Source organism: Cheilinus undulatus, linkage group 14 (assembly GCF_018320785.1).
Source record: "Cheilinus undulatus linkage group 14, ASM1832078v1, whole genome shotgun sequence".
NCBI lineage: Eukaryota > Metazoa > Chordata > Actinopteri > Labriformes > Labridae > Cheilinus > Cheilinus undulatus.
Genome location: NC_054878.1, coordinates 34,875,661 through 34,889,979, shown reverse-complemented (window position 1 = coordinate 34,889,979; position 14,319 = coordinate 34,875,661). Strand labels below are relative to the sequence as shown.

General features: G+C 37.7%; 3 protein-coding genes across 7 annotated transcripts; 2 read left to right on the top strand and 1 right to left on the bottom strand.

The window, feature by feature from the left end:
* Window positions 1-103: 103 nt before the first annotated feature.
* grcc10 (gene rich cluster, C10 gene) lies at window positions 104-6,055 on the bottom strand. Of its 4 annotated transcripts, none has more exons than XM_041805431.1 (4): window positions 6,038-6,055; window positions 2,026-2,079; window positions 1,708-1,884; window positions 104-637 (listed from the first exon to the last, which is right to left on the bottom strand). In XM_041805431.1, the coding sequence occupies exons 2-4, from the start codon at window positions 2,075-2,077 to the stop codon at window positions 498-500; spliced, it is 369 nt and encodes a 122-aa protein (XP_041661365.1). In that variant the 5' UTR covers window positions 2,078-2,079; window positions 6,038-6,055; the 3' UTR covers window positions 104-497. The 4 variants fall into 4 exon arrangements, with proteins under 4 accessions (XP_041661365.1, XP_041661364.1, XP_041661362.1 ...); XM_041805430.1 differs by lacking the exon at window positions 6,038-6,055 and adding an exon at window positions 3,798-3,927; XM_041805428.1 differs by lacking the exon at window positions 6,038-6,055 and adding an exon at window positions 3,770-3,854.
* saysd1 (SAYSVFN motif domain containing 1) lies at window positions 3,203-4,499 on the top strand. Its single transcript, XM_041805427.1, has 2 exons — window positions 3,203-3,401; window positions 3,816-4,499. The coding sequence occupies exons 1-2, from the start codon at window positions 3,213-3,215 to the stop codon at window positions 4,137-4,139; spliced, it is 513 nt and encodes a 170-aa protein (XP_041661361.1). The 5' UTR covers window positions 3,203-3,212; the 3' UTR covers window positions 4,140-4,499.
* Window positions 4,993-13,413, top strand: bpnt1 (bisphosphate nucleotidase 1). 2 transcript variants are annotated; one of them, XM_041805424.1, is made up of 10 exons: window positions 4,993-5,338; window positions 5,816-5,934; window positions 6,071-6,175; window positions 6,273-6,380; window positions 6,576-6,624; window positions 10,091-10,174; window positions 10,392-10,483; window positions 10,554-10,751; window positions 12,788-12,893; window positions 13,080-13,413. In XM_041805424.1, exons 2-10 carry the CDS (start codon window positions 5,818-5,820, stop codon window positions 13,229-13,231), a joined length of 1,011 nt encoding a protein of 336 aa, XP_041661358.1. In that variant the 5' UTR covers window positions 4,993-5,338; window positions 5,816-5,817; the 3' UTR covers window positions 13,232-13,413. The 2 variants fall into 2 exon arrangements, with proteins under 2 accessions (XP_041661358.1, XP_041661359.1); XM_041805425.1 differs by lacking the exon at window positions 10,091-10,174.
* Window positions 13,414-14,319: the final 906 nt, after the last annotated feature.

Here is a 14,319-nt window from a genome sequence, read left to right as displayed (position 1 = left end):
TTGTAAAAATCTTGTGTGTGTTGCTGCCAAAGCCTTAATGCAATAATAAAGTTATGTATATGCAGGTTGCTGTTTTCTTTTCCACATCAATATGACCCAGAAGTCACATAAAACCTTTTAATATGTAACAAAAGAATGACATTGGATACAATTGACAGCATATAAAATGGTGTAAAAAAATTACAAAAAAACAAAGGTTTGGGTTAAGGTTCAGTGGCAAAAGAAAATGGCCAAAGTGTAACATGAAAAATAAATATTGAAACATTTATAAAGCAATAATTTAACAAATCTTATCAAGCATGCTTTTAATAAACGATGAGATGCAAATTTTACCTTTGTTGGAACGTTTTAGTGTTTGAGTAAATTCCATTTTTTCCTCGAGAAAAGTACAAGCAAATAAAAGACAAAAATAGGAATAAAAGAATGTAAATGTTGCTCCCATAGGCATCACTTGAAAGTGACATTGCAGTTGACCAGTGAGTCAATGTAAATAAATCCTATGAAGCTGGAATGGCACCTCCTATAGGCGGTGTCGATAGTGGAGGCAAGAGGAGAGACTTCAATTTAGCTGACATGGCTGCGATTTCAGGGTCCTGGGTTTCATACATCTTCACCAATCTGGCAAATTTTAGGACACCTGAAAGGAAAAAAGAGCTGAGATTCATACAGGGAAGAATGAGTCATCTACCTGAAGGACAGGGCTGGATTTTTGTCCAACATTTATGCATAATATTACAACACTGCCAACGTTTAAAAAAAAACAAACAAACACATTGTCCCTCACCTTATCAATTTAAATTTGGCAGACTTGAATAATGATAAAGCAAAATAACAGTGAAAAAAAACAAAGCTTAGCTCTAAAGCCGGTTGTCTAAAAGTAGCCAAGGAACCTTGAGGTGAACAGCGCTGAAGTACATTTTTTCTAAAGCTAATTTTATACAACACTTTTTAGTGGGAATATAGCATGACCAAGCTAGCAAAGGGTTTTGGGACCTGTTGGTCCTGAAATTCTGTTGTATCATCTTGTGTAGTTGGCTTCAATCAAGAACACACCTGAGACATCTTATAACCTCCCAAAACAAAGTCTACCATGTCTGATTTTTGTCCTTCCTTCTACTGTATATTCTGTGAGGTTTACCAATGTGAGTGCAGAGTGCTCTGCACATGTAGCAGTCACAAATGTAAACAAACCAAATGGCAACGTGAAAGAGGGATGATGATGATGAAGTGAGATGGAACTATGAGACAGAGGAAAAGTTTTTTGAGCTCTGACAACACTGCTGCTTTTATGATCTGTTGTCAAGGGACGACTATGACAGACTGAAAAACGAGAAATGTTGGCAAGAAATAACTGGTGAGTTCCTGGTGTTAGCATAGCATCAAGTTAGCATATCACTCATAATGTTTGGATGAACAAAAACAAATACAGGATGTTTGTTTACACTATTCTTTTGGTTGTAGTCTTGCCCTGCCCCTCTTTCTTCCAATGTCATCAGTTGCAATGACTTACTGTTTCTGTTGAACAAGTCACGGACAGATTTCTGAAATCTGTGATCACCTAATCTGACTACATAGTGACCATCGTAACAGAAAAACAAATCAACACTAGTTGATTTTAGTGTGTTTGGAGGATTGTAGTGTTAGAAATAGTATTGAACTGTTCTATGAAGCCAGCCTTAGAGTAATCAAATGCTGCAACATGCTTACCCTCTCCTTCATTGTTAAAGCCGTACGCTTTGATAACCTCTTGCTGAATTTGGGTGGCCACTGGTAGCACAAGCTGCAGCATCTTTCCCATGTCATTGCAGGCACTTTCTCGAGCCTCCTCCATCCGTGCTGCATTTTCTGGTACTGAGAAGGCCTGGATCACCTCACTCAGTACCACTGTGAGAGAAAAAAGGCATTAGCAGCCACTCTGCTTCCAACACATGTATGCAAAAAGAGTGCTTGAGTACCTAATGAAAAACTACAGGAGGTGAAAAGGTAAAGTGAGGAATAACATAAAAAAGAGCAGGTTCTTCTCACCTCTGGTCTGTTCAACAGTGAGGGTGGGCTGCTGTGCTGGAGCTGAGGCCATGTCTGAAGAAAGAACAGAAAAAAGTGAAGATAGTTAACTCAAACAAGCGGAAAAAAAGATGTGGATTTTCTGGACAATAAAGTGGGGCTTGAATGTGTGCCTGGAAAAAATGTGGCAAAGAATCTATGATCTATGGATGCCTTAAGCAGATATACATCTATATATTTTATATATCTCAATTTTGCCATGATAAGGAGTACTTTTTATTTATTTGTTTGGTTGCTTCTGTTCTCCAGAAAATTCTACTTTTTTAAATAAAAGTAATTCAAGTAGTTCAAATGGCTATTCTATTTATAACTTTTTAACGATTCAACAAAGCATTGCTAACATCCCTTCTAGATCACTTTATATCGGAAAATACAAACGAGATAAACAAATGGATCTTTTGTGATATGATTTAACTATATCTACCAACAGCTGTCTCTACCTACATTTAGACTTATAACATTTTTGTAAACAGTGATGTCGACGTAGGCGTTGGCATAAACCATACCCTATATTGTGACAATGCTGTCTAGTTTTATCGTTAAAACTAGCACTCACTGAAGTCAGTTCAGCTAAATACCGTCAACCACTCCCAAAAACAATCAAAAACATTATGAAAATGATTTTTAATGGATTCTTAAATAAAGATAAAGGTTTAATGTCTGAACCATCGACCGTTTACTTTATCGAGAGCTCAAAACGGCCGTTTAAACGGTTGCCCTGGTAGCTCACGGATAACGTTAGATGACCGACAGCAATAACGGTTAAAAGACATACACATTTAAGCATTTAAAACTGAAATATTGGAAACTCACCAGCAATGAAACAAACTAGCTCGTAGCAGCAGAAAGCAACACCCTTTTACGACAACAATTGGTGTTTTGCGACAGGACTTCCTGCTTTCAGACCCAACGCGGATGTAAAAGGTAAACAGACGTAATGCTAAGTTTGTAGCGTCGTAAAGTCTCACCAAAATGCAGTTTAAGTACAAGTTAAGGCAATGGTGGTTCGTGTAAATGTATGATACATTGTTTAAATTCGTTATTAAGAAGTTTCACCACCAATATTTTTTTGTATGAGTTGAACTAGCAGTTCCTTTGCCACGTACAGCCAATAACATAAGTTTATAAGACTTCGTTTTGGTGCATCGATGGAGAATAAGCTCGCGGAGTTCAGAGCAAGACGAAAGGCAGCTAGAAAGGACGATAGTATTGGTCCGGAGATCACAGCTAAAACAAAGATGGACACATCACATCAGACTGATACTACACCAGCTGGAAGTCAGGACACAGAGGAGAGGACAGAGACTAGTGACTCAACTCAGAGCTCTGCAAAGAAGGTGGGCAGCAGCTGTTATCTGTTTGAACTATGAAACAACTCACAGGTTTAACTAAATTCACAATTAACTTCAGTAGCTGGCATTGTATCAGTGAAATTACATCCTTTCTGCTACACTGTGTAGCTGTATTGAAAATTAACCTTTTTGCCTACAAGCCACATTGGCTGGAGGATTCAGATGTCTACCTGACACTTAGTTTTTTACCAACCTTTTTATTTTAGCGAGTAGCAAAAGTAATGAGGTAGGGAAGGAGAGCTCATGGAGGTCAGCATAATCATGGTCTATCAATACTAAGCCAAGCTGACAACTGTATTCTACCATGATGACTATAGCCCACTAAACATTAATCTGTAACACATGATACCCACCAGATATCATTAAAGTCATTAAACCTACTGCTGTGTCTCCCTCCAGGACGGTGCTGACTGGCTGCTGGACAGCGCAGTGGGAAGGTGGCTGGCCTCGAGACAGTTAGTCTTGTCAAACCTTACGTTGCTCAAAGTGCTGCTGTGGCTGGTGCTGCTCGGTCTGTTTGTTGAACTGGAGTTTGGCCTGCCTTTCTTCGTCATCTCCCTCTTCTACTGGCTCTATGAAGGACTCCGGAGCCCTGCTGCCCGAGAGCCCGGAGAACTGAGCGCTTACTCTGTATTTAATCCAGACTGTCAGCCTCTGCTGGGCACTCTCACTGCAGAGCAGCTGGAAGGGGAGATGGGCTACAGACCGCTGGCCAACAGATGAAATGCTATCAGTGAAATAATCAGAGCTTTTTGTCCTTCCAGATATTTTTTTTCAGGAACAAAAGGGACTTGGAGTAATGATATTGATACATTAATTCTGGTTAAGAAATTATTCATGTTTTGTCTTTGAAGCACTTTAATGTGGAAGAAAGCAGTCACTTTTAGTTTTGGGAGTGGGATATGCTACAGCATTTTACCACCATCGTTAAATGCACAATATAATTATTAACATTTTCTGAATATTTGGTGAAAGACCATCATTGGTTTGGTGCAAAGTCATTCTAAGTCTCTTAAATAATAAAAAAGCAAACATGACTTGTAAGAAAAATTGTTTTATTTCAAATAAATGGTTGTCAACGTTCATTTGAGATTTTTTTAAGTATCAAGTACTAGTATTTGTTTTTCCACCTTTAAAACCAGATATAACTAAATGTAAAGCAAGTATGTCTTTTAAAGGATTTTTAAAGGGATTATGCCTATGCCCCAATAGTCTTGTATTTACAGTGGACAGTCTTGACAAATAACGAAGGAGAAAGGAATGTTTCAATTGTACTTTGAATGGCAAAAAAAAGTACATGTCAGGTATAAGATGAGTAGGCTGCAGAGGTTGTGCTTAGAACAATCCCTAAGAGACCATCTGTGTATGATGTATATGGTATCGTAAGAAAACCATTTGAAATGTATCAAAAATGCTGTGTAATAAAAAGATTATTATGAGTTATAAAAATGTGGACAAAGAAAGCGCAAATTGTCCGTCTCCGCTCATAAAACAGGACGGGCGCTTGGACCTTGGACATTTTGCACAAAGTGTCAAATCACAAGACGAGATAGTTCCCCGCAATCTACTTCCGCAATTGCTTGTAGCCGTTACACCGGTGACAAATTTGAATGTTTCTGCGCTTAGTTGCGATACAAAAACTACTCCACACCTTCTGTCTTAAAGGTGGTGTTTTTTGTCGACAAAAACTTACGAAATAAGCCCGTTCAAGAGTTTCCTGTATACATTTTAACCTGAAATGTAGCAGACGTTGCTAGCTTACGCGCTAGCTACGATAGCTAACGAATCGATGGTAATGTAAAATCGTGACACATGATATCAGCTCTTTGGGTGAAAGTTCCTTATATACTTCTGACAGCTGACAAATTCAACTGAAAGAACTTGTAAAAGCTGTTCTCAAGCCATTGCTGCATCTGACATCAGTAAGTATTCACCAATATTCATCTTCAGGAAATTTAACTTGCGTGCTCATCTTTGATGTAACTGCTGTTTTTGGCTAGCTTTCAACTGCACTAGTTTAGCTAATTAGCCAGTGGTGCAGCTGTTCACATCGTGTCATTAGTTTGTGATCTCTCTTACAGATTCACTGCCTACCTATATACAATTAATTGCATTGTAAGACACAGGAAGCATATGAATCCAGTTATTTAGATAATGACAAAGCTCTGTTCGTTATCAGGTGAATCCATTCATTGCAAACTTGGTATTCATTCCAACTTCTCTGTTAAACATTCACAGAACATAAAATGTGGATAACTAAAGTGGACATCTTTGAGTAGATGTTTTCTACAAATACCAAAAATGCCCGCAGTTCACATAACAGCGCCGTTATCAACTAATGGGGTTATTGATAATAATTTAAGTGTCTGCTCACTAATAGTGCCTATTTTGTTTTTCAGCCATGTCTGGGAGTCCAGTGGTTATGCGATTGGTGGCCTCTGCCTACAGTGTGGCTGAAAAAGCTGGGTCCATTGTGAGAAAAGTCCTTCACAGTGGAGAGCTCGGTATTGTTGAAAAGGTGGGTCCAGTTTGCTTTAAATCCCAAGTCAAACAAATAAAACCGTATGTAAATACTCCTTTATATGGAGAAATAAGGCAAGTATAGCAGACTGTAGACTCACTGTTTTCTGATTCCTCTACTCTCCCCTCCACAGTCAGGAGCTAATGATCTACAGACACTGGCAGACAGACTGGCACAGCAGAGCATTTGTGCGTCACTGTCCAGACACTTCCCCAAAATCACCATCATTGGAGAGGAGGTGAGTGCAGATCAGAGAGTATTTTATGTTGTAAAATTATATTGGCAGGTCTTGGAGGAACTTCAAAGTCTAATGTTTCTGTGCATCGTTTGTTTAGGATCTCCCGGCTGAGGAGATCAAGGAAGATCTCATTGAGAGCGGTCACTCAGAGGAAATCCTTCAGAAGACGTGTCCTGCAGAATACAGCAGGCTGAAAGAGGAAGAGGTAACCAAAGAAATAGAAATACACTGAAGGCTGGCAGTAGAGCAAAATAACATTTCCTATGTAGCATATTTGTTCAACAAGTGTATAACACAGCAATATCAATACATAAATGCATTGTTATGTTGATAGATTAGACAATGTTTCGTGTTTTGTGTTGGAAACATACCTTTCTGAACATTTATCTTTGAATCTCAGCTTGTTGTTTGGGTTGATCCCCTCGATGGAACAAAGGAATATACTGAAGGTATGCTCTTTAAGATATTCTTTAAAAATCAGTTTGTCAAATAACATGCATGACTAAAGAAACAATACGCTCCAAAACTGCAGCTTGAACCTTTTTTTATTAATCTTTTATATGTAAGGTCAACAACAGTTATACAACTACCAGGTTGAATCAGTCTTAATATAAATCAAAATTCAAGAAGTTAAAATTATCCTTGTCATAATAAATAACTACTGTACTGAGGTTTGTTTAACTACTGTCTGCTGCAGTTCATTTTGACTGGGTGTGTTTGGATATGCATGGTTTCCTGTGGAAAAATGTCCTCAGCAAAGTCTTAAAATGGTATGACAACACAGCTGCTGTGCTGAGATATGTCCTGCATAGCTGCTATAGACTAGTAATGTTACCTGTAGATATTCACTGATCACATCACTGTTTCTGTAGAGTTGTCAAATTAAATTGAACATTTTGTGACATTTTTAGTGACCAGGTAATACTAAACTAGCTGTTAATGTACACTTCAAGTTACTTAAATCATCTTTCTTCCCCATTTTAGTTTGAACTTTAGCATATTATCTTGACCGTGTCTACATGCCTACATACACTTATTGGTAGCTGCCATGTGGTTGGCTGATTAGATATTTGCATAAGGGACAGTAAAATGGTATATCTAAGCATGTTGTTTGTCAATATATATACAATATATCAAGGCAAGGCAAGTCTAAGTGTGAAGCCCAATTCATACTTTGTTCATAGAGCAATTCAAAATGCCTCAGAGAGTAAACAGGACTTTAAGAGCAGTAAAAGAGAAATACATTGAGCAGAACTGAGGCATTGAAATGCATAAGATATTTAAAAAAAAACATCCGAAAGAAATAAACAAATGCAGCTGTTATAAACCATTGAGGAGTGACCGGGACACAACATGCCAAAAATGCCAATTCTCCTCAAGTCAAAAAGCAGCTAAAAGGACAATTTTCAAGGTTTTTAAGGAAAAAAATTTATTTACAAATTAGGTTTAGTTCATGAACAAAGGAACCACTGGAACATCAGGGTGGTAATCAAATAAATTAGATATTTCCTTAACTAATCTACAAAGTCAACAAATAATAAAAGCAAAGGCACAAAAATGATTCCAAATTTATCCGGATTTACCCCTGCATTACCAAATATGCTATTAACCAGTTACCTAATATACAATTTACCTGATGACCTGAAGAAAGGAAATAAATAAATAAAAAATGACTTTGGTAGAAACTATATAATGTACCTCATTTAATGTCCTCTAAATATCCTTATGTAAAACTCAAAAGGAACTTATGGAAAGGAAGCTGTAAATTCCAGGGCCTTTTTCTAGCTGTTAACTTGTTTTGGTACTTAAAAGTGGTGTGGTTGATACTGTGGAACTATATTGAGCATCTATAACACCTGCAAACTTAATAACTGCCTACAAATATAATAAGCCACAAATATAATACAAATCTGCAGCTTTTATTGAATTAATCCCACAACTATAAAAAATTTCACGCAAACGTAATAGCAGTTGCCCACTGAAATCATTATAACTTTTACATTTGAAGGTAAATATCATGTTTGTGGGGAGATAAAATCACTGTCTCTCAAAATTGTATTAATTTCCCACAAATGTTGTGTGAACATGAAAAATTAATATGGTTTTCACTGTTTGTTGAAGCCCTTTTACAACTGCCAGTGGGTTCAAGTCAGCTTAAGCTCGACACATCAAAAAATATACTCATGGTGATTTTTTTTTCTCGCCATGGAACAGTAAGTAGTTTTTCCAGACTCTTAAAACACTTGTAGAATCATAGCACAAATTTTTGAATGAAAAAAATTAGAGGATTCATATCAATTTTGGAAAATTCTACAAATCCAAGGGTTCTTCTTGAATAATGCTCCCAGAGGAGGTTCATCTGATCGAAATAGCACTAATATTACAGTTTATTGAGAGTTGAAGAGAACATATTTTCAGACGTGAGTAAAACTCACAGGATGAGGCTGTGCTGGCTAGTCAAAGTCTGATGTTTCTCCCTATTAGAACAAGTTAATGAGTCTTAAACATACAGATTACAAACTTCCTGAGTAGACAGGGAAGTTATTATAAAACAATAAAACTGTCTGGGTGACCAGTGTTTCTGTTTACCTTATTTATAAATTCCTCAGAGTGCTGTTTTGTCACATTTTAATCCACTCTGCTAAGATTCATGGCTCAACCAGTGTTTCTAGACTCTGAAAAAACTACTTCCTTTGTAATGGCGAACAAAAAAATTGCCATGACAACAATGTTTAATGTGACCTGCAGACCACAAACATGCAGTTTACATATTCAAATTACATTTGAGGGAAATAATTACAATTCTTATGAGATTTTTATCTTCCAACAAACAAAATAAATCCATGCTAATGTAATAGTTATCATGTTTCTAGGAAATTTACATTTGTAGCAAATTTCTGTCATTTGTGGGATTATTACATTTAAAACAGCAGATCTGTAATACATTAGTGGTTTATTACATTTGTGGGCAGTTACTGTGTTTACAAGTCTAGCATCATTGGCCATGATGAACAATGAAATGTGTTACATTTGTTAAGTAAGTCAGTATCAGTGCAAACTTGCTGAAGTAGGGTTTAACTACACACTCACTGCACACTCAGAGTAAGAGTGTGTAGGGGAAGGCAGAGGGGGCAGAAGGACTCAAAAGTGTTTCAAACTCTGATTAGAAGGAGCTAACAGGCTGAGAAGGCCTCATGTTTCCAAGCTATTGAACCTATAATCAGCTGTTTTTCATGATCAATAATTGTGTGTTAACAAATTGGTGCCGTGTCATGAGCTGATGCTGTGGTAACAGGGTTGCTAAAACTGACTTTATTGAGCAGATAGGTTCTTTGGCAGAAGTATCAAATTTATGCTAAATTAAGCACTTTATCAGTGTCAACATTCATGCATTTATCGCTTTTATTTACTGTACAGTTTAACGGTGATAAGTAAAATCTCTTTGATTTCTGGAGGCCTTGACTTGTTTATCTCAGGTCTGGAGAGCTGTGAAAGCACAAGACAAACATGAAAATAGTCTTAACTCATCATGGCATGGTCTGGCTTATCACAGTGATTGGCCTTTTGTTTTGTTTTCAAGATCACCAAAGAATTATGAGAAAACCTTTTTTATCGCAAGATGATAAGAAAATCTCTTTTAAGGGAAAGCCAGCTTTGGTGTTCTGTGTGAAATAAGTGGACATCTTAAGACAACAACCCAAAATATTATTTTTGCTATGATTTTGTTGTTTGTTTTTATTTTATATAGAAATAAGTCTTTGTATGTGCAAAAAAAAAAAAAAATTCTTGGCTCGCTTTCTTGCTTGTGGGCTGTCTGAGCATCTGAATCACTTTGACCATTTTCTTTCCCTTCTTTGTGTGTCTCTGTCGCTGCCATATACTTTTTTCTCTATCTTTCTCTCTTGCCGCCCCCAGCATCAAGGTGTCTCCATCACCAAACTGAGGCCCAGATACCACACAATGGATTGGACACCTCTCAAGTTCAAAGCACAGCTCTCTGTATGGGAAAGCAACAGAAAGAAACCTCTACAAAGATTAACCTTAGCTACTCTACAACAAAAAGACAGCCATTTTAAATTCTATCTCTTTAACTTATTTTCTTTTCTTACTTTTCTTTCAGCCCTGCATGTCTGCAATAATACTTAAATATCAAAACACATCAAGAACACTTGCTTATTCTTGACATGGCTAACACCCTGCCATTTTCTGATCAAAGGGCTGCTGGATAATGTCACAGTGCTCATTGGTATTGCATACGGAGGCAGAGCCATTGCAGGTGTCATCAACCAGCCTTTCTACAACTATCAGGTACGTACAGAACCAAATCATCCTCTGTTTCCTGCACACTGTGGTTGATTCAAACAGTTTCCTCCATCAGCTTGGAGCAGGGGCAAATTTAGGACGGACCATGTGGGGGATGCTGGGATTGGGCGCCTTTGGATTTCAGCTGCATGAAGTCCCAGGAGATAGACGGATAGTCACCACTACACGTTCCCATAGTAACAAGCTGGTGACGGACTGTGTGGACGCAATGGAGCCCCATGAAGTTATAAGAGTGGGTGGTGCAGGAAATAAGGTGAGACTGAACTATACCATCTTCATAAATCTGCCATTCATAGAGATGTGAAAGCATTCACTTCAGCTTTTTTGACTCTAAGCTTTCCCTTTTTCACACAAATCAGGCTGATGATTAAAGATTTATGCAAAATCAAACGAAAAAAAGTCAGAATATAATGAATGCACTAGCTGCCACTGCCAGTATAACAAACCATAGAAGAAACAGATGTAACATCTGTTTTTATGATAACCTTGCAAAGCAGATGGATATGCCCATTTCCTTGTTTTTCACTGGTGAATCCATCTTAAGCTTCCATCTAAACCATTTGGGCCTGGTTAGAACTTGACGGACCAATCAGCGACGAGGGGCAGTACTTTCAAGCACGGCAGAGTCGTGACGTAAACAAGCAGCAGCAAGAGGCCGGTGCAATTATGGCGGAAGAGCTTAGCGTGGATGCTGCTACAGTGTAAGTTTTATCAGAACTTGACGACATTTCTTCGTTAAAAGAAGAACAAAGAACAGCAGTGAGTTGTTTCTCAAAAACAAAAGTAAAGTACTTACATGTCTATAGTTGCGATGTTTCGCGATATTCCTCGGTTGCTGTGCATGCGCAGCTCGATAGCTGCTACGTCCTGTGTTTTGTTGCTCTGATTGGCCCGTAGAGATGTGACAGAACGTTCATCCACTTTTTTTTCAAAGCCTCTGCCTTTTCTCAAATGTTTCCTATTGAAGCTTTCCCAGATGGATGTGTGAAACGAATCCATCTGGCTTGTCAGGTTATTTTTCTGCAGCATAATGAAGCAATCAGTCACTGTTGTAGAAGTTTGAAAATGTCCAGAGGTGAAAGAAGATTTCACACCTTTTACTCTTTAAACAGTAGGAAATTTTTTTTTCCAGATAAAACCCTATATGTATATGGTTTTTAGTGGTATTGTTGATCAGTTTGGGCCCAAATCTCAACATTTGAGTACAATGTATTTAAATTATACATTTTGTGTTAGAAATATGCATAGTTACTGCCATCTACAGGTTAAAACATGGCTACTGTGATTGAAATTTTCTATTGGTTGATTGGGAGATAGGTGGTGTATGTGGTGCCAGCTTTCCTGACCACAGATCGCCCGCTTTTTCAACAACTTTTTGTAGAAGCAGCAGATATACTATAATAGACATTACTGTAACACTCAAGGATTGTGGGTAACGTTCATTTCCCCATGTTGCTGAATGAACCATGTTTTGCTTAAGCCTCTGAGACCGATATCATTGTATACAACAAGAATACCAAGGGTTTTATCAATTTTTTAATCAATCTTTTGATTGTTTCTGATGCTAGCGGCTAATGCTATCCACCATACTGTTTTGCCACATTGGCTGTGGCAACCAATGTTATGTTGTTCCGTTGTCGCATCGTGCTTTGCCAAATTCAGTACATGTATCACAGCCATTGATGGAATCTAGAAATGAGCTGGTGGAACCATGGAATAATAAGTCTCTACCAGCTGACAGCAACACAGATTTAACTTCAGTTTCTGTCATGTTTTCTTTTACCCCTCATCTCCTAATCCTGTTGATAACTGTATAAGGATCCAGATTTGTCAACAGAGTTGTTTCTAATGATGTTTCATCTTCTCTTCTAACTAAAGCAAACACATCCATATTTTACTCAATAAACCGTGATAATTACTAACCATCACAACAGATTCCAGGTTTGAGTAAAAATCATTTATATTTGAGCTGAATGTATCAACCCGTGTCTCATCTATTCATCTCTTCTGTTTTAATTGAGGATGAGAGGTGAATGACCTGTAATGCAGCCAGTCAGCAGGGGAGCTGAAATGTTTTGGCTTTATTCCCAGGCACCTGTTACTCGGTCCATCTATCCAGTCTATGGTCATCAATTTTTCACATGATACAAACAATAGATTCACATTAGAATATGCTCATGTTCCTAGCTTTGTGATTGAGCCAGTGTGGGCTGAAAACCTGGAATGTGCCACAAGAAAAGAATCTACAGCTCCAGTACATGTGTTGATGTCTTAATTCTTTCTGTGCAGATAATCCAGCTTGTTGAAGGAAAAGCTTCTGCTTACGTCTTTGCCAGCCCAGGATGCAAAAAGTGGGACACCTGTGCTCCTGAAGCCATTCTGCACGCTGTTGGAGGTAAACCTTTTCTTCTGTTTGAAGTATTTTAAAGCACTAATCCATCTCTGTCTAAAAGCTGTAAAATGGTTGCCAAACTAAGCTGGTAGTACATTATGTAAACCTGCAAATGTATGCTCAAATTAGGGTTTTGCATGCATTATTTGACTGATTTTTTTTCTCTCCTCTATTTCTCTTCTCATGAAGGTAAACTGACTGACATGCATGGTAATGCATATCGCTACGATGCTGATGTAAAGCACATGAATTCTGCCGGTGTTCTTGCTACACTACGTAACCATGAGTATTATGTCAGTAGAGTGCCACAGTCTGTGCTGCAAGCGCTCAAGTCACAGTGAGGTCTGTCTGCATCAGAAATCACACTAATGTCGCCTTATCAATCAGAGATCATGCATAGACTGAATTTAAAAAGAGATTAATGCTAAATCTACATACATACATGCAAAGAAAACATCTATGTAAGTATTTTATAAAATACTTTTTGTACTCTTTCAAACATACAATAAATAAATGTTCACTCTCTTGTGTATAATCAAGGAGTCTTTTCAACAAAAGCTGCACTAAATAAGGTAAATTTTTGAACAGCAAACCGCTGTTTTAGTTTCATTTATCCATTTCACATAATGACGATAAAATGATATGAAAACTAGCTTTCCTGGTCTGTAAAACAAATTAGTCGCATTCCCACTTGAAAGGCTTTTCTCCCTAGGTAAGTCAAATTCATCCATTAAAAAAAAAACAACGGTTTGATATACCGTAAGGAGTGAGGTTTAAATTTCAGACCAAATAAGCTGTGGAGATGGGTGTACTCAGCAGTGCATCCGTACTCATCTTGGTCATGTCTAGTGGGGCCACAACAAAGGGTTGGGGAGAATTGAGGCTTGAGTTATGCATTTTGGCGAAACTTGGCTGACAGAACGTGCAGCCGATTGCAGAAAAGAACCATGGTAGATCACAAGTAAGCACGGATGAGATACAGCAGCTTCCAGTAACAGTTCCCAGATTCCTTATGCATCAATCTTTGACGCAACACCCAGCATTTCCATAGCAACAATAAAAATGTTGCAAGACACAGGCCATTACTACTTGAAAAATAAAGGATTTATCTGTCTTTGACAGCTGTTGAAAATATTTCAGGTAATGCGAGTACTCCATTTTTCATTATTTATTTTTTTATATATATCAGTGCCATTGGTCATCCTTTACTTCTGGTGGTGGTATTTAAAAAAATTTAAAACCAATGAAAACTGTCAAAAGATGATTACTATCACAATGCAGTGTTGAAATTAGTTGATCAAGACGTTTTTTTCATATCCAGAAAAGTGCTGATTTTGGAGATAGGAGATTTTGACTAGACTGCAGCAATATACAACATAAGAAGTCTTTTTTTGATTAATGTAGACATGTCAGTGCCAAAAATTGTACC

Excerpts from the sequence above, each read along its gene's own strand:
- saysd1 (XM_041805427.1), top strand. The coding sequence starts at position 3,213 with ATGGAGAATAAGCTCGCGGAGTTCAGAGCAAGACGAAAGGCAGCTAGA. Across the intron at positions 3,402-3,815 it reads CTCAGAGCTCTGCAAAGAAG|GACGGTGCTGACTGGCTGCT; the intron begins GTGGGCAGCAGC and ends GTCTCCCTCCAG.
- bpnt1 (XM_041805424.1), top strand. The coding sequence starts at position 5,818 with ATGTCTGGGAGTCCAGTGGTTATGCGATTGGTGGCCTCTGCCTACAGT. Across the intron at positions 6,625-10,090 it reads AACAAAGGAATATACTGAAG|CATCAAGGTGTCTCCATCAC; the intron begins GTATGCTCTTTA and ends TGCCGCCCCCAG. Across the intron at positions 10,752-12,787 it reads TGGGTGGTGCAGGAAATAAG|ATAATCCAGCTTGTTGAAGG; the intron begins GTGAGACTGAAC and ends CTTTCTGTGCAG.
- grcc10 (XM_041805428.1), bottom strand. Across the intron at positions 1,885-2,025 it reads CACTGTTGAACAGACCAGAG|TGGTACTGAGTGAGGTGATC; the intron begins GTGAGAAGAACC and ends TTTCTCTCACAG. Across the intron at positions 638-1,707 it reads CTTTAACAATGAAGGAGAGG|GTGTCCTAAAATTTGCCAGA; the intron begins GTAAGCATGTTG and ends TTTTCCTTTCAG.